The 25,031-nt window shown below is 36.8% G+C and overlaps 1 protein-coding gene across 16 annotated transcripts in view; it reads left to right on the top strand.

Moving 5' to 3' along the window:
• Window positions 1-25,031, top strand: part of SCEL (sciellin) — a 310,273-nt gene that overhangs the window by 269,673 nt on the left and 15,569 nt on the right. For 11 of the 16 annotated variants that reach the window (XM_053216814.1, XM_053216816.1, XM_053216808.1 and 8 more), the window contains 7 exons: window positions 509-568; window positions 6,102-6,161; window positions 8,498-8,560; window positions 12,712-12,771; window positions 12,915-12,974; window positions 13,119-13,175; window positions 21,104-21,166. In XM_053216814.1, coding sequence (XP_053072789.1) covers window positions 509-568; window positions 6,102-6,161; window positions 8,498-8,560; window positions 12,712-12,771; window positions 12,915-12,974; window positions 13,119-13,175; window positions 21,104-21,166 — 423 coding nt within the window. The remainder of the gene's footprint in view (window positions 1-508; window positions 569-6,101; window positions 6,162-8,497; window positions 8,561-12,711; window positions 12,772-12,914; window positions 12,975-13,118; window positions 13,176-21,103; window positions 21,167-25,031) is intronic. The other 5 variants (XM_053216865.1, XM_053216823.1, XM_053216869.1 and 2 more) reach the window with 3 other exon arrangements.

Below are 25,031 nucleotides of genomic sequence, written 5' to 3' on the forward strand. Positions count from 1 at the left end.
CTAGCTGGGTGCCTTTGAGCAAGTCCCTTGAACACTCTGAGCTGAGGCTTCTTTAGTCATAAAATGAGGGTCATGTCTGTTCTACCTTTGTCATTTGATTGTTGAAGGATCAAATGACATAATGGATATAAAATCCCTTTAAAGCAAGAAAGCACCAAAAATGGAAATTATTATGAAAATATAGTTAAGTAACAGCTACAGTGTTGGATTAAATACTTGGGAGGTGTGTGAAAGTTTTTGCAAATCATTATATTGTTCCTGATTGATTTTTTAAAAACTCAATATTGCCCTGACATTATGGTTTTATTTTGAGGGTAAATAAGAATCTGAGCCAGTATATCGATGATCTATATGAAAGTCAAAATTTTACTTTTTAAAATTAAGGACATAGACTGGTATTGATTTCTCTTAAAACTTAATAGAAAAATTCATCTTGAGCATATATATCTTTTAAATAAATACTTAGTTGATTTAATTCCATTTTTACTTATCATTTTTTTTGTTTAAGTTCCAAAGATCTTGATAACCTCATCAAAGTGGTTCCGAGAACAGGAAAAAGTGTGCAAGGGTAAGTTTTAATATGCTTCTTTTTTTTGTTTGTTTCACACATATCAATGCTTGAAAAGATAATTAAATTAATATTTTAAGAGACTGACACTGAGGTCAATGATAGTTTAAGAATGTGACCTCCCTGACCTCATGTCTAAAATGGTTAACTAGAGAATAGGTGAACTAGAAGATAAAATTATGGAAAAAGAAGAAGCTGAGAAAAAGAGAGATAAAAAAAATCCAGGAGTATGAGGGGAAAATTAGAGAACTAAGTGATGCACTAAAGAGAAATAATCTACACAAAATTGGTATTCCAGAGGAGGAAGAGAGAGGGAAAGGTGCTGAAGGTGTACTTGAAGAAATAATAGCTGAGAACTTCCCTGAACTGGGGAAGGAAAAAAGGCGTTGAAATCCAAGAGGCACAGAGAACTCCCTTCAGGCGTAACTTGAATCAATCTTCTGCATGACATATCATAGTGAAACTGGCAAAATACAAGGATAAAGAGAAAATTCTGAAAGCAGCTAGGGATAAACGTGCTGTAACATATAAAGGGAGACCGATAAGACTCGTGACGGATCTCTCTACTGAAACTTGGCAGGCCAGAAAGGAATGGCAGGAAATCTTCAATGTGTTGAACAGAAAAAATATGCAGCCGAGAATCCTTTAACCAGTAAATCTGTCATTTAGAATAGAAGGAGAGATAAAGGTCTTCCCAAACAAACAAAAACTGAAGGAATTCATCACCACTAAACCAGCCCTACAAGAGATCCTAAGGGGGATTCTGTGAGACAAAGTACCAGAGACATCGCTACAAGCATGAAACCTATAGACATCACAATGACTCTAAACCCATATCTTTCTATAATAACACTGAATGTAAATGGACTAAATGCACCAACCAAAAGACATAGGGTATCAGAATGGATAAAAAAACAAGATCCATCTATTTTCTGTCTACAAGAGACTCGTTTTAGACCTGAGGACACCTTCAGATTGAAAATGAGGGGATGGAGAACTATTTATCATGCTACTGGAAGTCAAAAGAGAGCTGGAGTAGCCATACTTATATCAGACAAACTAGACTTTAAATTGAAGGCTGTAACAAGAGATAAAGAAGGGCATTATATAATAATTACAGGGTCTATCCATCAAGAAGAACTAAATAAATGTCTATGTGCCAAATACGGGAGTCCCCAAATATATAAAACAATTACTCACAAACATAAGCAACTTTATTGACAAGAATGTGGTAATTGCAGGGAACTTTAATACCCCACTTACAACAATGGAAAGATCATCTAGACACATGGTCAATAAAGAAACAAGGGCTCTGAATGATACATTGGATCAGATGGACTTGACAGATATATTTAGAACTCTGCATCCCAAAGCAACAGAAGATACTTTCTTCTCGAGTGCACATGGAACATTCTCCAAGATAGATCACATACTGGGTCACAAAACAGCCCTTCATAAGTATACAAGAATTGAGATCATACCATGCATACTTTCAGACCACAATGCTATGAAGCTTGAAATCAACCACAGGAAAAAGTCTGGAAAACCTCCAAAAGCATGGAGGTTAAAGAACACCTTACTAAAGAATGAGTGGGTCAACCAGGCAATTAGAGAAGAAATTAAAAAATATATGGAAACAAATGAAGATGAAAATACAACAATCCAAACGCTTTGGGATGCAGCAAAGGCAGTCCTGAGAGGAAAATACATTGCAATCCAGGCCTATCGCCAGAAACAAGAAAAATCCCAAATACAAAATCTAACAGCACACCTAAAGGAAATAGAAGCAGAGAAGCAAAGACACCCTAAACCCAGCGGAAGAAGAGAAATAATAAAGATCAGAGCAGAAATAAAAAATATAGAATCTAAAAAAAAAACTGTAGAGCAGATCAATGAAACCAAGAGTTGGTTTTTTGAAAAAATAAACAAAATTGATAAACCTCTAGCCAGGCTTCTCAAAAAGAAAAGGGAGATGACCCAAATAGATAAAATCATGAATGAAAATGGAATTATTACAACCAATCCCTCAGAAATACAAGCAATGATCAGGGAATACTATGAAAAATTATATGCCAACAAACTAGACAACCTGGAAGAAATGGACAAATTCCCAAACACCCACACACTTCCAAAACTTAAACAGGAGGAAATAGAAAGCTTGAACAGCCCCATAACCAGCAAAGAAATTGAATCAGTTATCAAAAATCTCCCAACAAATAAGAGTCCAGGACCAAATGGCTTCCCTGGGGAATTCTACCAGACATTTAAAGTGGAGATAATACCTATCCTTCTCAAGCTATTCCAAAAAAGAGAAAGGGAAGGAAAACTTCCAGACTCATTCTATGAAGCCAGTATTACTTTGATTCCTAAACTAGACAGAGACCCAGTAAAAAAAGAGAACTACAGGCCAATATCCCTGATAAATATGGATGCAAAAATTCTCAACAATATACTAGCAAATCGAATTCAACAGCATATAAAAATAATTATTCACCATGATCAACTGGGATTCATTCCTGGGCTGCAGAGCTGGTTCAACATTCGCAAATCAATCAATGTGATACATCACATTAATAAAAGAAAAGATAAGAACCATATGATCCTGTCAATCGATGCAGAAAAAGCATTTGACAAAATTCAGCATCCTTTCTTAATAAAAACCCACGAGAAAGTCGGGATAGAAGGAACACACTTAAACATCATAAAAGCCATTTATGAAAAGCCCACAGCTAATATCATCCTCAATGGGGAAAAACTGAGAGCTTTCCCCGAGATCAGGAACACGACGGGGATGTCCACTCTCACTGCTGTTGTTTAACATAGTGTTGGAAGTGCTAGCATCAGCAATCAGACAACAAAAGGAAATCAAAGGCATCAAAATTGGCAAATATGAAGTCAAGCTTTCACTTTTTGCAGATAACATCATATTATACATGGAAGACCCGATCACATTCAATGCAATCCCAATCAAAACTGCACCAGCATTCTTCTCAAAACTAGAACAAGCAATCCTAAAATTCATATGGAACCACAAAAGGCCCCGAATAGCCAAAGTAATTTTGAAGAAGACCAAAGCAGGAGGCATCACAATCCCAGACTTTAGCCTCTACTACAAAGCTGTAATCATCAAGACAGCATGGTATTGCCACAAAAACAGACACATAGACCAATGGAATAGAATAGAAACCCCAGAATTAGACCCACAAAAGTATGGCCAACTAATCTTTGACAAAGCAGGAAAGAATATCCAATGGAAAACAGACAGTCTCTTTAACAAATGGTGCTGGGAGAGCTGGACAGCAACATGCAGAAGAATGAAACTAGACCACTTTCTTACACCATTCACAAAAATAAACTCAAAATGGATAAAGGACCTGAATGTGAGACAGGAAACCATCAAAACACTAGAGGAGAAAGCAGGAAAAGACCTCTCTGACCTCAGCCGCAGCAATTTCTTACTTGACACATCCCCAAAGGCAAGGGAATTAAAAGCAAAAATGAACTATTGGGACCTCATGAAGATAAAAAGCTTCTGCGTAGCAAAGGAAACAATCAACAAAACTAAAAGGCAACCAACGGAATGGGAAAAGATATTTCTAAATGACATATTGGACAAAAGGCTAGTATCCAAAATCTGTAAAGAGCTCACCAAACTCCACACCTGAAAAACAAATAATCCAGTGAAGAAATGGGCAGAAAACATGAATAGACACTTCTCTAAAGAAGACATCCAGATGGCCTACAGGCACATGAAAAGATGCTCAATGTCGCTCCTCATCAGGGAAATACAAATCAAAACTACACTGAGATATCACCTTACGCCAGTCAGAGTGGCCAAAATGAGCAAATCAGGAGACTATAGATTCTGGAGAGGATGTGGAGAAATGGGAACCCTCTTGCACTGTTGGTGGAATGCAAACTGGTGCATCCACTCTGGAAAACAGTGTGGAGGTTCCTCAAAAAATTAAAAATAGATCTACCCTATGACCCAGCAATAGCACTGCTAGGAATTTACCCAAGGGATACAGGAGTACTGATGCATAGGGGCACTTGTACCCCAATGTTTATCACTCTCAACAGTAGCCAAATTGTGGAAAAAGCCTAATAGTCCATCAACTGATGAATGGATAAAAAAATTGTGGTTTACATGCACAATGGAGTACTACGTGGCAATGAGAAAGAATGAAATATGGCTCTTTGTAGCAACGTGGATGGAACTGGAGGGTGTGATGCTAAGTGAAATAAGCCATACAGAGACAGACAGATAGCATATGTTTTCACTCTTATGTGGATCCTGAGAAACTTAACAGAAACCCATGGGGGAGGGGAAGAAAAAAAAATGAGGTTAGAGTGGGAGAGAGCCAAAGCATGAAAGACTCTTAAAAACTGAAAACAAACTGAGGGTTGATAGGGGGGGGGGGGGGTGGGAGGGAGGGAAGGGTAGGTGATGGGCATTGAAGAGGGCATCTTTTGGGATGAGCACTGGGTGTTGTATGGAAACCAATTTGACAATAAATTTCATATATTAAAAAAATAATAAAATGGTTAATTAAGTTTTAATATAATGGAGGTAACTTTGATTAGTTAGATGCACAGTTGATTTCCAAGAATGGACAAGACACTTTATTGTTTTGTGTTCTTTTCTTTTTTTTAAAGTTTATTTATTTTGAGAGAGAGAACATGTGTGTGTGCGCACATGAGTGGGGGAGGGGCAGGGAGAGAGGGAAAGAGAGCATTCCAAGCAGGCTCCAAGCTGCCAGCGCAGAGCCTGACGTGGGGCTCAATCTCACGACCCACGGTGAGACCATGAACTGAGCCGAAATCAAGAGTTGGATGCTTAACTGACTTAGCTATCCAGGCATCCCAATTTGTATTTTTTTTTTAAGCAGAGGATAGCATAGAAGGGGTGAAAGAGAACTAAATGGGAGACTATAGATTTGGATCTAGGTCTGGCTCTGCCCTCACTAACCGTGTGAAATGTAGTTGGTCACTTCTATTTGGGCTTCAGTTTTCTTGTCCTCACAGTAAGGAAATTGGACCAGGTGCTGTCTCGTCACTCCAATGCTAATTCAATTACTAAGTTCCAGTACAATGGTTGGTATCATGGAATCATGGTATCATGGAAAGTTGGTATCATGGAATCTAACTCTTGAGTTAGATTACTTCACTTTCACTTAATCTTTCTGTGTCTGTGTCTCAGTTTTTCCCTTTGTGAACATGGGATAATACTTCCTATATTGGATGATTGATTAAATTATATAAATCCTGTGAATCACTTGAACAGTGCCTGGCATATCATGAATTTTCTAAAACCATTGATTATTTTTTATTACTTCTATGCAGCTGTAGTTATGTCCAAATATATATATTCATAGGACTGAAAATTCCAATCCTTTGAGATGAACTCTATATTTATAAATATTTTACAATAAAATATTTTTGCAATATAAAATGGTTCTCAGTTTTAACAAATATTTGCAACCACATGATATAAATCAACCACTGATCTGATCACTTCTTCCATGTTTTAAAGGGGCCACAGTCTTGACAGTCTCATCAAAGTGGCTCCTGAAACAAACAGAACTAACCAAAGGTGAGGTTCATGGAACTCTTCTATACCTCTGTGTTTTTCTGTTTAACTTAAAAAAATGTAATAAAACTCATTGTCCCACCATGGAGACAGCCAGTGATGGGACCAAAAATCAACAGCTGTGTTAGAAACCTGGTGTTCAGGTCCTTGCTCAGGGCTCCCAGGCCGTGAGCTTTAATGGAGGATAGAGAATTTCTTATAATGTCTCTTATCAGTATGCGATTGTGCTTGGGATTTCAACATAATTCTATTTCAGTATAATAGTTCCACATAATACGTTGCAATCATTTACATGAAAGGGCCTGTGTGTGATTAAATTAGTTTATGAGTTAATTGGAAAGATTAATTAAATGATACAAACATTTCTGGCCTTTTTTTCTCTTCAGGGTATATAGCATATTGTACAATAATAAGGTATACCACATTAACCTTCTTGTTTAGGCTTTTGGTGTTAATGTTGGTATGAAAGCCCATTGTTATAATAATGTGTCTTTAGAGCTATGATTATTCATTTGAGTGTTTAGAATAAAAGCAATTTATGTAATCTGAAGTTCTTGCTTGTTCTGATTTAGCACTACATGAAGTGCAATTCTGAAGTGATTTAATTAATATCTTAGAGTAGCTTCAATGTTACAGATTCATGTTATATATATTACCTGCATACCTTAAATCAGGAAGTAACTGTTTTTTAAAAGTCCTAGGTTATGTTGTTTTGCTTGCTTGCTTTTGTTTTTGTTGTTTTTGGAGGGGATGGAAATGGGGAACACATGGAAATGATAAATCTTATATGTTTATATTTTTCTTTTGTTTGTTACAACCTCCCAAAACATCCTAAATGCTAATTCTGCTACAAAATATAATGTGGAAAGTCAAAAGCTCAAGAGTAATTTAAATTTGGGGTTGTCTTGAAAGAAACAAGAATAAAACTAAATTAAATTCTCATATGTACATAATTGTGTAAGAAATGAATTCATAGCCACCTGCTTTTACATAGGGCTAAAAAGAATTCAAGTAATGGGGTGCCTGGGTGGCTCAGTTGGTTAAGCGTCCGACTTCAGCTCAGGTCACGATCTCGCGGTCCGTGAGTTCGAGCCTCGCGTCAGGCTCTGGGCTGATGGCTCAGAGCCTGGAGCCTGTTTCCGATTCTGTGTCTCCTCTCTCTCTGCCCCTCCCCCGTTCATGCTCTGTCTCTCTCTGTCCCCAAAATAAATAAACATTAAAAAAAAAAAAAAGAATTCAAGTAATGATGAAGTTTTCAATTGGCAACAATTATTTAATTTAATATTCAAGTTGAAAAAAATGTCCACGTTATTATTGATTTTAGTTGATTTTACCACCTATTGCAACTTGCAACATTTTTTTAGGATCCAAACTCATTCCCTCAGCATACACAAGGTAGGTTTTACCAAGATTATTGAGACTTTTGAGCAAGTCTCCAATTTCTGCCAAAAAATAAGATTAATCATTTGGCTAAAGGCATTCTGAAAGAGGACATGAAAAAAAATGAGAACAAATTGATTTATTGATATGTAGTGGTGTTGGATAGGCTCTTCTTTTTTCATTGTCTCAATTTACTTTATTATAGTATTGAAGCAAATTCTTTATAATTACCATTTGAGAAATTCGTTTTGACACAATAATAGCATAACTAGATCATTACTGTAAATTCATAGTAAATTAATTGTAAATTCATAAAGCCAGATAAAACAAAGAATATTGGCTTTCTACTCTTTCACAAACCCAAAGATTGATCTTTAAATGACTCGAGAAAGTTGGTGGCATAACATTCCTATACTATTCTTATACTTATAATATTCTTATACTAGAATATTTTTGGATGACATTGAATATATTTCTGTCTTCTTGGGGAGTTAAGACTCATCGTATATGGGGTCAAAAGTCAAGAAATGCATACCAGAATAAGTCCAAGCTCCCTCTCAGGATTACTGCGATGATATTGGTGAAGAGCATGGTGGAGATGTAAGCAGTTACTGTGGACAGAGAGAAAAGATGATAGTGGGAAGGAGCGTGAGGTTTGGGGTCCAGTTGCTATGGTTTCAAACCTGGTTCATTCTTAATCACTTCTTCCTACCTGCCCCCAAAGAGTGCCCTACCTTCCAGGAAGCTCAGTTTCTTTATTTGTAAAGGGAAGATGGTGATATCTACCTCAGTGGGTTGTTTTGAGGATTTTAAAAACTTTGGGAAGTAGAAACTCAGTAAACTTGTTACTTTTATCTAGGATCCCATTGTATGATTTACATGTGTCAAAAGAAAAAATGTCAGTCATAAAATTTGCTGGTTTCCAGCTGAATTTGACCTTTTATTTTATTTTGTTTTAGCAGTAAAGCATGTCTTGATGAACTTATTAATGTAGGCCCCAAAGCTGTCAAAAACATGGCCGGGTAAGAGAAAGATGTTAATTTGTTTTGTTTTGTTTTGTTGTGTTTTGTTTTTCCTCTTAAAACACAATACAAATGTAAATAATTTGTAGTCATTCTGTGGGCAAACTGAATATAGGTCTTGAAAAACCATCATGATTTTGATATATTCCTGGAAATAAATATCTATTTGTTCCTAGCAAGAAAGAGAGGTAGCTGAAGAAAATAATATGCTAATAATATGTTAATAATAATAATATGTCTTTACTTCTTTCCTCCTCAAGTGAAGCAGTTGAAGAGACCGATTGTGAGAACATAGCTGGTCTATGTGCTAATTTGTTGTTTTTTCCTTTATGATATTGATGTTAACACCTTTGTCTCTTGAACTGATGACAATTTGTTAATAATAGTTAATTCCTAAAAACACCTAGAACACTTTATTAGATGTAGTAGCAGCATTACCTTTACTTCATTTCATAGAGCATTTTCTGGTAGTCGGTGGAAATTTTATGAGGTTTATTGTTTCTTAGATGGTTTGATGCTCCCAGCAAAGTTGTGGACATAAAATTTGGTATTTCTTTAGGCAGTGTCTGTAAGATAATAAAACTCGCTTTTTGTCTCTGGGTATATGAAGATTTTTAAACTGTTGCACACTATATACATATATTGATTTCCCTTTTTGAGTTTAGTTGGTACATATAAAAACTGCAAAATTTTAGAGATCAAGGAAGGAATCCCAGAGAACTCCCAGCCCTGTTAGTCTGAACAATTTTGAAAACCCCTGTTTCAGTCAAACCTATTCAGTTTCCAGAAGAGGAAACAGACAAAGGTTAAGTGATCTGACCAGGGTCACGGAGAAAACTAGTGGAAGACTGATAGTTTTGTGATCTGTTAGGGAATGAATAATTATGAGGAACCTATTGGGTTTGAAGCTTACAACTAGGTATCATTAGTTGCACATTAGGTATAATTATAGGTCATGGATGCCAAAAAGAGAATTCAGTAGACATACTCAGTCTTATTAACAGCAGGCAATTATCATAGATTAAAGCTAATTATGTACTGGAGGGCAGAGAGATGTTACTCCAAGAGAAGAATAGGTTGTCAATTTAATATATTACATTTTGGAACACTCATGTACTGCTTGCTGAATATAGAATGCATTGTCAGTACATTGCATTTAAAAGGGAAAAGAAGCACTGAATAGCTAATTTAATAAACATGACAGGCAGTCAAGCCCATATCCATAGTTTCCTAGGAGTAGAAGACGTTGGAGATGGGCAGAGTCTTAGAGATGTTCCAGTCTCCTCATTTTACAGATGAGAATACTGAGGCAAGGAGCAAAAATCTCATAGTCTCCGTGAGTTCTTCTGACTCCCAGCCCAACTCCTGGGGGCTTCCAGCACACCAACTTTGATCTTGAAAGAAATGAAAGTTAATTAAACACCTCCAGAAATAGTGGAGGTTTATAAAGCTAGGATTGTTGCTCTTGCCATGGGACAGCCAGAGGGTGTCCTTTACTGCTCTACAGGATCACTTGAAATATTATTTCATAGGTGACAATGGCACAAATGTGCAAATGGCTGCAAAACACTTTTCAGCTCTTAAACTACATGGAGTCAGTGATAGATAAATATTCTAACATATCCCTGTACTATATCCTTAAAGCAAAACAAATGAAAGCAGTAACTTGTTACAGAAAGAATGTTACATTTTTCCTGGATAAAGTTTAGATATAAGAATTCTGCATTTTCAGGGACCCAAGGCCTGAAAAAGGGGTCTATAAATTTGTTATTTTCAAGTCATTGAGATAAATTGCGTGACGCTATCAATCAAGGCAATTCAGAACTGATACTGAGATCCTCGTTTTGTTAAAACACTGTTGTCTTTTCAGTAGTGGTAGAACATAGCATACAATTATATATTTTCTAAGCCAGGATTTCTCAAACTATGGGTCAAAACCCACCAACGGGTCTTGTAATTAATACAGCAAGTAGCAATCAGCACTTTCCCTCAATTAAATAAAATTAATTAAATAGAGTGGAAAACATGAGAGTTATTATGTAGTAAGGGTATTATTTAATGAAATTTGTGTTTGCTCGTGTGTGTGTGTGTGTGAGTGTGCATATCTCTATCTGAAGAGAGTATTGAGTTGTGATGTAAACCTTATTTCTTTTTTTTAAGTTTATTTATTTATTTTGAGAGAGAGAGCACAAATGCCTGCAAGTGTGAGCGGGTAAGGGACAGAGAGAGTAGGAGAGAGAGACTCTTAAGCAGGCTCTGTGCTAATAGCAGGGGCTCAATCTCACGAACCTTGAGATCATGACCTGAGCCAAAATCAAGAGTTGGATGCTTAACTGATTGAGTCACCCAGGCGCTCCTAAAATGTATTTCTTAATGAGCTTTATGAAACAGTAATTTGAATATCACTTTTCCAGGTTGTTGCATAAATGACATTTTCTGTGCTCATCAGAAGAGTGAAAATGGAAGTTCCCATGGTTGTGTGTGCAGTTTAATCATGTTAGCACATGAATGTTGTATGTAGTTACACTAAAAAATATTATGGCCTTTGAATGCATTATCTTCTCTACAAAGTCTTATTCTTTGTATTTTTTATTCTAATATATGAAATTAACCTCACTTTATTTTATTTAAAAATTTTTTAAATTCCTGTACAGTTAACATACATTGTTACAATATTTTAAGGTGTAAAATAATCTCACTTCAGAGATCATTGTCTTTTAGGCACAGTTGAGCTTTATACTAAATCTTGCAATCAATTTATACAAGGAAATTATATTTTGGATAGCTCTTATAGGATAATCCTTCCTTTAATAGTATTTGTAGAAACCAATTGGTTATCTTTAATTGCGAATACTATTCCTGAAGATAACTCAAAACAGTGAAAATTCAGTTAGCAGCTTTCTGTCTACCATGGAAATCTGAGAACAATGATGGAAGCCAGGGGCTGGGAAGCACATTCAATGGAAATATTAGGTTTGGGGGAGGGAAATGCAGACTTTTTCTCAGAACTTCTCAGTGATGAGGTTCTAAATGGCTCCCCTTCAGCTCTTAACATTGTTTTAATACTTTTGATAAGTAAAATGTCTCTTATTTTTATATAAGGAGAAAGGACTGTTTGGAGGGAAGGGTAGACAGGCAAGTTGCTGTCCAAGATGGTACTGAAAGCAGGCATTCTCAGTCCTGTGATTTCTATTTTTTTTAATGTTTATTTATTTTTGAGAGAGAGAGAGAACACACACGCTCACGAGTGGGGGAGGGGCAGACAGAGAGGGAGACAGAGAATCTCAAGCAGGCTGTGTCCACTGTCAGCGCTGAGCCTGACATGGAGTTCAAACCCGCAGACTGTGAAATCATGACCCGAGCTGAAATGAAAAGTTGGACGCTTAACTGACTGAGTCATCCAGGCACCCCAGTCCTATGATTTCTTGCCATTACAGGCTGACACATTTCTCTCAATAAATATTAAAAAGGGGTTTACAGGAACAACTGAAAAATCACCACCTGCCAGCCCTTAAAACAAGGTATGACACGAAGGCAGTGAATGGCAGCAAACTATGTGGGAAGAAATACTGTTCTTGACTGAGGAAACAAACTGGTGTGGCTTCAGATAGGAAGCGGACCGTCTTCAGAGCATGTAACTAATTTGACCATGAACAGCTGAGTTCATTTCAGCTTTTTAGTCATTGTAAAGGAAAGAAATGTCATGGTTTTGAAGGATTGCTAGAACGCTCCTTGCCAAGTCTTATGCTAAGTATAATCCCAATTTTGGAGCTTATTTTAAAAAATATCTTCAGTTGGTGAATATGATTTAAAAACTAACAAGGACAAGGACATTAAAATCAGCTTGTATCTTCATAACGTTAAAACACTGCAGAGTGGAAAGTTGTTAATCCCAGATGTTTGCTGTGAACACCAGCCAGCTGTGCTCTGGCTATGAAGTATGTAAAGTCAGAGCAACTTCTCTTCAAATCCAGCATAGACTGTCCCCCCAAATTAGCTAGAAAACTTATTTCAAGGCTGTTCTATGCCAAACCAGTATGTCTCATGCTAAATGATAAGACGGCTAATCCTTTCTTCTAATTCCAACCAACTTGAACCCGCATTACCTCTAACCCAAGCTGCTTTAATTTTTTTTTTTTTTTCACTTAAAGAAATCGAGATCTTGATAAGCTCATCAGAGTGAGTCCTGAAACTCTCACCAACAACCGAAGGTAATAGAACTATATTAATTTTTGTGCTTTGGGCAGGAAGAATATTTTGGTTTATTATTATGTCAAGCAGATTTATAACCTTAATGCTCCTGCCAAAAGAACTTTACCATGAACCTTCTCTCCTTTTATTTTTCTATTTAAAGAAACCAGGATCTGGATAACCTCATTAAAGTGAGTCCTGCAGTGATCAGAAGCAGTCAGAGGTAATCAAATAAAATAGTCATTTCATGTTTTCATCTGTCTGTTGCCCCTGGGTGCAGTGGATTTATAATGTGGCTTTATTGACCCAGCACAACCAAAACCTATCACTAATCTGAATTTATTTATTTTTTTTCTCTTTCGAACAGTGAAGGCTTGGACAGTCTCATTAAAGTGAAATCTTCAGGTGTCAAAAACACTGAGCGGTAAATGACTTTGCCTATCTTGAGGTGTTCTCAAGGTTCTACTTAGGAATTGTGTTTCTTTCTCTCTCTCTTAAAGAAGCCTTTTATTGGGGTGCCTGGGTGGCTCAGTTGGTTAAGCATCTGACTTCAGCTCAGGCCATGATCTCACAGATGGTGAGTTCGAGCGCCATGTCAGGCTCTGTGCTGACAGCTCAGAACCTGGACCCTGCTTCAGATTCTGTGTCTCCCTCTCTCTCTGCCCCTCCCCTGCTTGCTCTCTGTCTCTCTGTCTCTCTCTTAAAAATAAATAAACATAAAAATTTTTTTTTAAAAAGAAGCCTTTTATTTTTCTTTAGTGTTCAAATGAAGACACAGTTCTAAGTCATGTGTCTCCTGTCAGCAAGGAAACATCTTGCACTCCTCTGGAATCACACTATTTGGGACTTGGTTCTGTACTTTTTATTTATTTACAGGAGTGCAACTTTGTTTGTTGTCTACAGCATGTTAGGACTGAAATGAAAACTGAATGCAATCAAATCAGAAGAAAACGTATTTCCAAGAAACTGAACCAAACTGGTGGCTTATATAGATGACTATAGAGCATCAGAAAGGATATTCAGGGTCCTCAAATTACAGATCCACAGTTTGTGGGGACTCACAGAATATTACAGCAGATTTTTTAACCTTGAAATTCCATTTTGAGTTCTGCAAATATAGTATAATTTAGTATCTTTATGTGATATCTACATCTTTCACCTAAAGGGGCTTATTAATAGACAATAAGGTAATAATAGATAATGCACCCAAGTGCCTAATATTAGAAATTCAAATTGTCCTGCTGACCTGAAATGTTATCATTATAAACATAAAGCTCGGAACCACAGTGTCAATATTCTAAGATGAGGAAAGCAAGTTAACATACGGAAACGTGCTTTGAACCCACTGGGGGAAAGAAGGCAGTGTAGTACATTCATGGCTCAACTCTTGCGTCTCCTAGTTTGTTGTCTATGTTACTATGTGATTTTGCTATTTCTGCTTATATGGTTTTATCACTGGGGTGATGGGGTCTTTGGAGGAGGGAGGCACTGGAAGAGCCACTGTCACTGAGAGAAGTAGCACTTACTGAGCCCCTTTCATGTGACTGGCAATTTACATACATTCAATCCTTACAATGAGAAACATATTCATGAGAAATATATTCATATAGCCTACTTTATAGAAGAGGGGAGTATAACTCAAAGACATTAAATGACCTTCTGAAGAAAGAAAACATATCCTGGGTCTAAACTCAAGTCCTTCTGATGCCACTGCCTAGAAGAAAAACAGACTCCCATCTTCTTTCCATCCTTTATACTCACCACAGTCCCTTCCCTTCTAAATCCCCCTTCCTGCAGCGAAAGAAGTACAATTACATATGCTTATTCGAGCAAATTATCACTTAAGTGACAGGGAAGAGAGAAAGTACTTACCTCATAGAGGTTTCCTACCAGCTGAAATAACAGCAGATTTTGGTGTCAGCCCTGCCCCTGATGATTGTATGGAAATATCTCTGTTAAGTAGAAGCATTTCTTCATAGTGGTTTTGGTTGGGATGGAATTTTCTTTTTATTAGTATTAGGATTGTTAGGAGGTCCCCAACTGTGCTGGAAGTGATTAGGTTTAATAACCACGTACAGAATAACTAACAGTGGCTCCTATAGCCAACCCCTCCCTCAGTATCTGATTCCACAAAATGTACTTCTCTCTGTCTCTCTGTCTCTGTCTCTGTCACACACACACACACACACACACTTTCCTCTTTTTCTCACTTTTCCTTCCTTCCCTCCTTCCCTCTGGCAAATGTGCTATGTTGACAGCCATGGTAACTTTCTGGTAAGAGTTTTATCTTTTGTTTATTAGAAGATGCCAATTTTATAAAGAGGTAGTTTGTATTTCAGCAACTTCTAATAAAACATCTATAGAAAGAAGGCATTTTCCTTATATGGATGAAATTCCTATAAAAAGAAAATTTTTAAATATTGGCCATCATGTGGCTTTCAGATGGAGGCTTGATCCATAAATCTAACCTAAGCAACGTCTGGCTCTTCTTTAGGAGTGACACCAGATTTAATGATAATCAGCCAGGTTATCAAGAATTAGAGCAGAACAGACAAACAGGAAAGCTGCTTACTTGAAAAAAGTGACTTCATTCAATTGGTTCAGCCACCTGTAACTATAATGTATCTACCCTGCCCACTTGATTTTAATGGGTAAAGAGAGGGGCATTTTAAAGCATCTCCCAGAGGGATAACAGCCACAGGCAATTTTACATCCAATTCAATATGACATGGCCACTGATTATTTAATAGCAGAACAGCAGTGAATTAGAGTCCTTTTTATGTGACTTTGCTGACATTTCCAGCAGCTGTATATGTAATTCACACTTAGGGGTGGAATAAACTTTGGTCATCGATCAGAATATAAGCAGGTGTCCCTGAGCTCCTTCTAGGAACATAACAACATGAACAAATGCAAATGTGCACAGAATTTTCATTTATTCAGGGAGAAACTGCATGGCTTTTAGCAGTGACAGCCTCACATTGTCATGAACCAACATAAAAAGGAGACATTCAATTATCTGAGGCTATAAACTTCTGCTCCCAAATGAAGATTGAAAAGCAGCTAGTGCCATGGAGGACTTTACAGTCAGAAAAGACATCCTTCATCTGAAGTAGAAAAAAGATTCTGAACTATTTGTATTATTATACTTCCATAATTTTAAGGGCTTCCTACTTCCTAAGACATATACCTCCAAGTTTTAGTATTCCAACAAGAGAAGAGTTTCTTCCTATCTTCCTATTGCAGATTTCTCATATTTCTGTTCAAGGAAGAAAGCTGGGGGAAGGGGTGACCTTGACTCTTTCCAGTGCTTCATTCCCCATAATTGGCAGGCCACTCTGCATGCCTCTATCTCAGGAACTAAGATACCTTATCTTTTCCGATACTACCAGGACCAGAATACAATTCGGCCTCCTAATTGGTCCCTCTGCTACCAGTCTCGCCTTCTGTCCTTTAGTCCATTAGCCACACTGTAGAGTGATCTTCCTGAAGCACAGATCTGATCACATCATTCTGATTAAATCCTCTTGTGGCTTCCCATTGCCGTTGGACAATGGCCATACTCCTTAATCTGGTTTCCGAAGCCTAGCTGATCCTGCCTTCACAGGCTTTCCCCACCCCTACCCACCGTGATGCTCCCTCCACAGGCAAACCCCACCCATCTTTCATTCATATTGCATTGATAACTTCTACTTATTCTTTAGGTCTCAAATTAGGTGTCTCTCACTTAGCTCAGGGAGGCCCCTACCCCGGACCCACCACATCTGCATCAGATGCTTCTTTTAGATATTCTCAAGCTCTCTGACCTTCCTGTCCCAAGCTTTTGTCTCCTAGAGGGAATTATTATTTAATCACCTCTCCCCAACTATAAGATCTTTGAGGGTAAGGATTGGGTCTGTCTTGTTCACTTCTTTACTTACAATATAGGTAGAGCACAATGCCTGACACATTTTTGGTGCTTAACAAAAACTCTGTGAATTAAAGTCTAAAATCTCAAACTAATCAAGGACCTTTGGTCGTCCATCTAGATAAAGCTTATTGCTTTTCAGCTCTAACATTCTGAGCCCCCACAAGTGAAACCAGATTGAAGGAATCTGATATCTTATGACTGGTCTGCTTGCTGAAGCCATTGACTATCTCTTGCTCATGACATAACCTCAATCAACCATGGTGATGACTTAAAGCCACTAAAATTCTTGAGTACATCTTACATTTAAAATACCTACATTTTCCAATTTCCTATGGACCTGTTAATTTCTTTTATATAAAATATTTAAGACTTTCTCATTGAAAAGACCTATAAAGATATATAAAACCAGGCCCATTTTGCCATGTCAACAGAGCTGAAGAATTATACCACTTATCTCTCTGTATTCTGTACTTCCTTTTGAAAGACAAATATTCCTTTTGAACTAAAGCTTAATGCCTAAGATTTAGTTCTTGGCATAGAAGAAGTGCCATAGTAAATTTTTTATATGGAGGCTCTTAATTTTGCAAATGTGTTTGATACTCTACAAAAGCAATTTAAGTAAACTGTAGAGAGAGAAACATATTGCAGCTTTTAATAAATACCTCCCACGCCCTCATGAGAGTGGTGAGTGAGCTGTTAACTTTCTCTCATGCAGAACGTATCTTGAGAAAAGTTGTATAAAGGCAGACATAGTAATACCTATTTTTTTCTTCATCTGCTCTGTAGTGGGACAGTGGAAAATAGATATTACTATAACAAAGATAAATGCTTATATTCAAGATTTGTGCTGTGACTTTACATAACAGGTAACTCATTCCCCACCCCACCCCCAATTTTGAAAGCTACATTTAAAAAAGCATTTTTAGGTGCAAAGGCTAACAAAATTTCTTTTTAGCCTTCCTCACTGTATCCACAGAGAACTGGCAAATTTTCTTGGAGCTAATTCAAATTGCTCATAAATGTATACAGTTATAAAGTCTTTCTTCCACTGCAACTGTCATGGAAAGGGTTTGGAATCAAGCCTTTGCTCCACCCTGCTGCATGTAGCTGGGCTTCTATAAAAATCTACTTGTCACACTTTGGCGCACAGCTTTTCATTTTCTACCACAGTGTAAAAACACGACGCAATAGATGTGTTCTTACTGAGAGAGTGGGAATTTATTTTTGTATCCTTCAACTTGGGAAGTTTATGGGCAATCTGAACTTCTTTTATTGGATCTTCCAATCTAGCTGATGACGTCAATCAGAGTGAGCAACCAAAGCAAATACACATTTTGTGCTTCTCATACTCTGGAACTTTTCATTTTGCTTTGCATATTAGTATAGATTATTCAGAATAAAATATTATAATCCACTCTGTCAAATTTGATATGTGATGCTGTTTAATAAAAACAATAAAAATTCTATTGAAACCACTAATGTGGTTTATTTGATGATTCACAATTATACCACTTTGGGCATACGCTTCTTTGAAGGCTTTTGCATAGGTTCCAATTTTGAGTTTCCTACTTGTAGTTGTTGGATTTGTTAGATTCTGGCTTCTCCTTGTTTCTCAGGTCCAAGCCTATTCCTGCTCTCCCTCCTAGTAGCTGGGGTCCACAAAGGCTTGGGTCCTTGGGCGGGGATGGAGGATGTGCAAAGACCCAGCGTCCGCAGAAGCCAGGAACAGAAAGTGCCAGCAGAAGTGAGGATGTGCAGGATCAGGCTGAGAAACCGAGTGTAATCATGTTGTGAAGGCACAGGAGATCTCTATTAGTTTTCTAGGGGTGCCATAACAAGTATCACAGACTGAGGGGCTTAAAATAGAGATGTATTTCGCACAGTTCTACAAGCTAGAAGTCCAAGAATAAGGTGACTTGTCTGCAGGGTCTGCAGGGTTGGTTCCCTCTGATGATTGAGAGAGGAGAGTCTAGTCCAGGTCTCTCTCCTTGGCTTGTAGAAGGCTGCCTTCATCCTGTATCTTCACATTGTCTTCCATCTGTGTGTGCCTTAGTCCAAATTTCCTCTTCTTGTAAAGATACCAGTCATATTGGATTAGGGCCTACCCCAATGACCTCATTTGAATGTGATTACCTCTGTGAAGACCCTATCTTTAAGTAAAGTCACATTCTGACATACTAGCATTAGGACTTCAGCATGTGAATTTGGTGGGGGAAACACAATTCTATCCCTAACAATGTCCCAGAACAAGGATACAAAGCCAGATCTCAGACCTGCATAAAAAAAGAAATATATGCAATTCAGGGGTGACTGACACCAATGGAGACGAAATGTCCATCACTTCCTTTACTGATCTTTTTCTACAAGGTCATGGTGCACACTAAGTGTCTGGATGTGGGTGGAGCTGACTGCCTTAAAAGTTCGGGGTCTAATGTCTTCCCCTTGGGGACCCATTTAATATATGTTCTCAGAGCTAGGTAAGGTAGTTAAAGGTCTCCCCTAGAGAAGTGGAAAAAGGGAATTTAAATTTAATCTCAGAAATCTTTTGGAGCAGTTTCTAAGTGCAAAGCCATGTAAGGCCATGGCAGTGAGACTCTACTCTCAAGTTATAGTGAAAACCATCAGTGTCCATCAGTGGCCCTCAGTTCATCCTAGGTTAGCTGTAGGAGAATCATTTGCTGGGACAAAATTCTAATTCCCCCAAGATTCACATATCCTGGTGAAACTGGATATGTGACATCATGGTACTTCTCTTAATTTTATTTCATTATCCCCAAGTATTTAGTAAAGTATTATTTTAAAATTATCAAAGGAGGATTACTTAATGCCCAGATTATTAAAGTAGTACAGTGGCCCTTGAGGCCAAGAAGGTAGCTCTAATAATTAGCGAAGGGCCATCGGGGTTTAGCAAAAGTCTTCTGTCTCCCTTTCTAAATTTGAATGATGTGATCTGGGAAGTTTCCTTACATAGTTCACTGAGAGAGTCAGTTCTGAATTTTACATCATTCAGACTGCAGAATCAGATGATTGCAATACTTCTGAGCTACTTCTGAAATCTTGTGCTTTTTACTTGTGTTACTTAACATATTCTCCCTACTGTAACTCCCATTAAGAAATAATCTAACTAATTTCTACATTTTCAAAATTATGCAGCTAGTATTTTAAATGTGAAGTTTAAATGTAGCTATGGAATGCTACCCAATTTGCAGATTTATCAATTATTGGTGGTTTGGATGTTATATAAAAGGAGTATTAAACCTCAATACACTACAAGAAATTTTTGTAGTATTTTTCATCCTTATCAATATTAATTTTGTGAGGGTCCATACTCTGATTCCATGTGAGTGAGAGTCCATACTCTGATTCCTTGTTTAAATCTACTATTCAAAATCATGAGCAGGGAGATTTATAAAAACTAGAGTTAATTCCAAAGATGAGAGAAATTAGAGCAGAAATACAAATGAAAAGGCAGTCCATCAAAATACTGAAATCAATAGTGCCTCCTGCTGTGTCACTGAACTTCTGTTAGCTGTCATTTATTTATGCTTATTCAGTTCACCCACAATGGAGGTCGCTGTGCCATGAATGTTACTTACATTAACTCATTCATTCTCACCACAACTTAATGAAATTAGATAGGGTTAGTCTAGTTTACAAAAGGAAGATTAAGAAGGTTGATTAACTTGTCCACAGAAATAGAAGAGATGGCCTCATTGTTCTGGCTTCTAAACAATTGTCCTAATCAATTGGGTTCATGACAAAGGCTTTTCCAAACTCATGGGGGAAAAAATAATCAAGAACCACCAGTGATATAGCCAATATATAAATAATATTTGAAAAAAAAACATATCAGAGGACATTGTAGATCGTGAAAGCATATGAAAATCATTGCTGCAGCTCAAGATTCAAGAATCTAATTGTCCCATTTATCCTCCACATTATGTATTGTTTATTCAAATTTTGGGTTTCATGTTTCTGTGATCTACAAAGATGGAATGAAGTCTCTAATTAAATATCCAAGAATTGATATTGGATGGGCAGGTGGCTTGGCCTCAAATCTTGACTCTTTTACAAATTAGTTAATTGACCTTGGAAAATTCACTTAGCCTTCCTGAGCCCCAGATGCTGTCCTGCAGGGTTTTGTGAGATCTGAATGAGATAATCCATGTGAAAATACATAGTTAGTACTTTGTGACACAAAGTTAGTATTCATTAAATGTTAACTGAATGAGACTATAAATAATTGTTTATTTACAGACCAGATTTCTCAAATCTTCCAAAAGATTAGTTCTTTCTTTCTCACACAAAATCTATGTTTTCATATTTGAGTTATAGATCAAATAGCTCAATGTCTGATTTCCAATGTTCTATATGATATATATATCTTTATTTATACATATTTATAGTATACATAATAATTATGTGGGTTTTTTCACCTATAGCGACCAAGACCTGAAAAATTTAATTGAAGTAAATTCTAATGTCTCTGAAAATAAAAATGGAAGGTAAGACTTATTATAATTTACTTTTTTTGTTATCAATTTCATATGAGCCTACACAAATTATATAACATTAGAAGATTTACTGAGGAGTTGAATTGTATTATGGTATTTAGATATAAATACGATTGAAATACAAAAATCAATATGCAGAGAACTTAATAGATAATATGGAAAAAAGTTAACAAAATTCAAATTCTGTTGGAATTTCTGACTAAGGGCCTTGTATTCAATTGCTTAGTGTAAAAGGCATCATGGAAATTCAAAGCTCTGCACTTGGCTGTGAAAATTTATTTTTACTTATTGTTGCTTGGTAGTTTTTCAGTGGTGCAGAAAGCACTCTGGGGATGTCTTCCTTGGATACCTAGTGCTAAAAGAATGCGCAAATTCATCACAGCTACAAAACAAGACCTAGTTTTGGAATTTCTTTACACTGCACAGTATAATGGCATTAAAACTGTTGTATTTTGTTTCTTATACAAGGAAAGTTGGGATAGAAGCTGTACTTCATTGTCGTTACAGACTGTTTAGGGAAGAATTAAATTGTTTTCCGTGTTTTGCAGTCTCCCTAGACCTATGGGGGACTCTAAAAACAATGGGTTCCTATTTTTTACCTTCATAAGGTACAGTTGTCTTTTCTATTAAAAATTTTTTTATACAAAGAAATGATACTGTCAATGTTGTGTGTGGAGAGTGGAAAAGCAGAAAGAGATCTGGGTCCCCAAAATGTCTACAAAAGACTCTTGCATCTAATGTTAGTTTCTTTCTCTTCCATTAATTCCCTAAATCATCTTCTGCCTTCTTTTCTTGTGATCACACAAAAGGTTTTGATAAAACTAGGGAGGGTAAGTTTTCAATAGAATCTGTTTATCTTAGAAAAACATCCATTATTTTGGAAGCAGGACTGGGCTTACAGTTAGCCAGTCTCACTCAACTATTATCTGGAAACGATTAAGGTAAAAAATTGCAAGTAAATGTTTATGTATGGTTAAGGAATTTCTCATTTTAATATGATTTGACACATGCTCCAATTTCAGCGTGACTTGCTTACGAAGGATTAATGAAGAAATGGAATATTATGGAAATTTAAGAGCAGGAATGGTAGCATGGGCGGACCTCATAGAGGCCTGATCTGGAAGGTTATTTCTTCTTGGCCAGAGGACATTCCGTAAGGAATCCTTGGACATTAACCCTAGTTCTTTGGTATTACTATAACTTAGCTACTTCCTGAATATTGGCTGCTTCCTATTTTTGTCTTGCTTTTCCTTCTGCGTATTGGCTTTCTTATTCTTTACCCTATATCTATTTGATAACCAAGAATCTTTGCTGCTTTGCAGTTTCTACCTCCTCATACCTTGAGCTTACTCGTGGTAAGCTTTTTCATGGCCTGTCTGGCCTTCTAAAGCAAGGCATTATGGATGTGGCCATCTGCACTGAAGATGGTGTATAGATGGAAAACACCATGGTTGACAATAAGATACACATACTCTCCTTTCCCTTCCTGCAGTTTTGTCTGTGTCTCCTGCCTGACATAATCCAACTGTGACATACATTCACAAATGTACCCACTCTCTCCCAGTGAGACAGGAATCATCACATTCAGTTACTATATCAAGAAGCCTTAACTACCACCACTACAAAACCATTTCTTGATCCCTGACTTCTGTTCCAGGTAGTGTTCATTCTCCTTCAGTTCGATCACAATCCTGAATATGTACAATGTTTCATGGTCTGCTTTCTAGAAATGAAATGGAAAATGTAAGCACCGCCCTGGCACTGACACAAGAACTGTAATAAAAATTTTCCCCTGGAACAGAATAGAAAAAAGAAATCTCTGGGCCCAATTTTTGTGCCCATGTATTCTGGCTACAAAAAAGGACTTTCAAAATGGGTAAATGGGTAAATATTTAATAGGAAGAAAATTAAGAAAATTCACAGAGAGTAAGAGACTTGACTAAGTGTAGAAGTTTAGTAATTAGAGGGCTGGGATGAACCTGATTGTTATGGCATCACGTCCTCTCTTTATTTTTTATAGTAGACTACTTTTTAAAACTATGTTTAAAATTTATAGTTTTTTACAAGAGCTCAAGACCTTGACATTTTATAGAAGTAAACCCCAACACATAGGATACAAAATAGTAAGCTCTTAATAAGATTTTATTCTTTATGCAAAAGAGATTTATAAAATTTGCAGTGGTATCGATGTTTATCAGTTGAAGTTGTTTTATGGTGTTCGAATCTTAGGTTGCTAATGTTAAGTTAGTAAGACAATGGAAATCTAAATAAGAGTCCTGGGCCAATCTGCTAAACTGAGACTTGATTGACTTTATGAATGTATTCACTTTGTATAGTAATTGGATGTCCAAGTAAATATATTTTTATAATTAGCATATTCATAGAGTGTACAACCATCACCACAATCAATTTTAGAACATATGTATCACCTCAAAAATCAACTCCGTACCCATGAACAGTCACACATCATTTTCCTCCCAACCCCTCATCCCTAGCCTGCTTTCTGTTTCGATGAATTGCCTATTCTGAACATTTCATATAAATGGACTCATATAATATGTGGTGCTTTATGACTGGCTTCTTTCAAGATTCATCCATTTAATAGCATGTATCAGTACTTTATTTCTTTTTATTGCCAAATAGTATTTGTCCATTGTATAGCTAAACAGCATTTTGTTTATTCATCAATTGATGGACATTTGAATTGTCTTTGAATTTTGGATTGTATTTAACTATTGTAAACAATGCTGCATATATGTTTTTGTATGGGATATGTTTTCATTTTTTTGGGTGTATACTTAGGAGTGGAATGACTGGATTGTATAGTAACTCTATGTTTAACCATCTAAGGAACCGCCAAACTATTTTCAAATCAGCTGTACCATTTTATACTCTCACTAGCAATGTATGAAGGTTCCAGATAGGTGAATTTTCAAGCTGAATTTCCACCACAGGAAACATTTTCTCAAGAGTAATCCCATTTGAAATTCTGTAAGATCCAACACAGTCTTTGAATTTATATTTTGTAGAGTTGTTATTTAATTAAGACACGAAACTATGACCATTAATTGGAAGTTATAATTCAACAATTTGTTTCAATGAATAATAACTTTTAATGATAAAACTGTTAATTAACAAACATTGTGAGTCATGAGTTCTCCTTTATGAGGATTATTCAAGGCATCTGAGAGCAATACTTGGGCAGGGTTCCTCAATTGTACTGGTTCCCAAACTTTAGCGTATGTCACAACCACCTGCTGATAGAGAGACCACATTTTGAGAACCAGTACTCTTCTGGGTAAGATGATGGGCTGCCCAGCCTCTTAGGTGGTGGTTCTTAACCTTAACTTGCATGTGAGACTCAGGGAAAAGGCTTAAAAGAATCCCAGTGCCCAAGCTGTAATCCAAGCTAATTAAATCAGAATATCTGGATGTGGGGCCCAGTAGCATTGTAAAAAGCACCACAGGTTATTTCACTGGTTGCCAAAGTATTTTTTAGCTATTTCTATGGTTCTAAATAATTAAAAAAATATATTGTTACCACTTATTGGCATCAAGATAGAATTTCCTTTTTAACATCTATCACCATCTCTGGAAGAACAAAGAAAGACTTGGCAAGTATTACAGAGCCTAGGAGACTAAAGAGACATGATTATTATGTGGAAGATATATCCTGATTCTGATTCTGGAACTGAGAAAGGACATCAGTGGAAAAACTGATGAAATACAAATGAAGTGTGTAGATTAGTAAATAGTATTGTACCACGTTGATTCTTTAGTTTTGACAAATATACCATGGTTATGTATGATATTAGTATTAGGAGAAGCTGGGTGAAGGGTAGACAGATTCTCCACC

Source organism: Acinonyx jubatus, chromosome A1 (assembly GCF_027475565.1).
Source record: "Acinonyx jubatus isolate Ajub_Pintada_27869175 chromosome A1, VMU_Ajub_asm_v1.0, whole genome shotgun sequence".
Taxonomy (NCBI): domain Eukaryota; kingdom Metazoa; phylum Chordata; class Mammalia; order Carnivora; family Felidae; genus Acinonyx; species Acinonyx jubatus.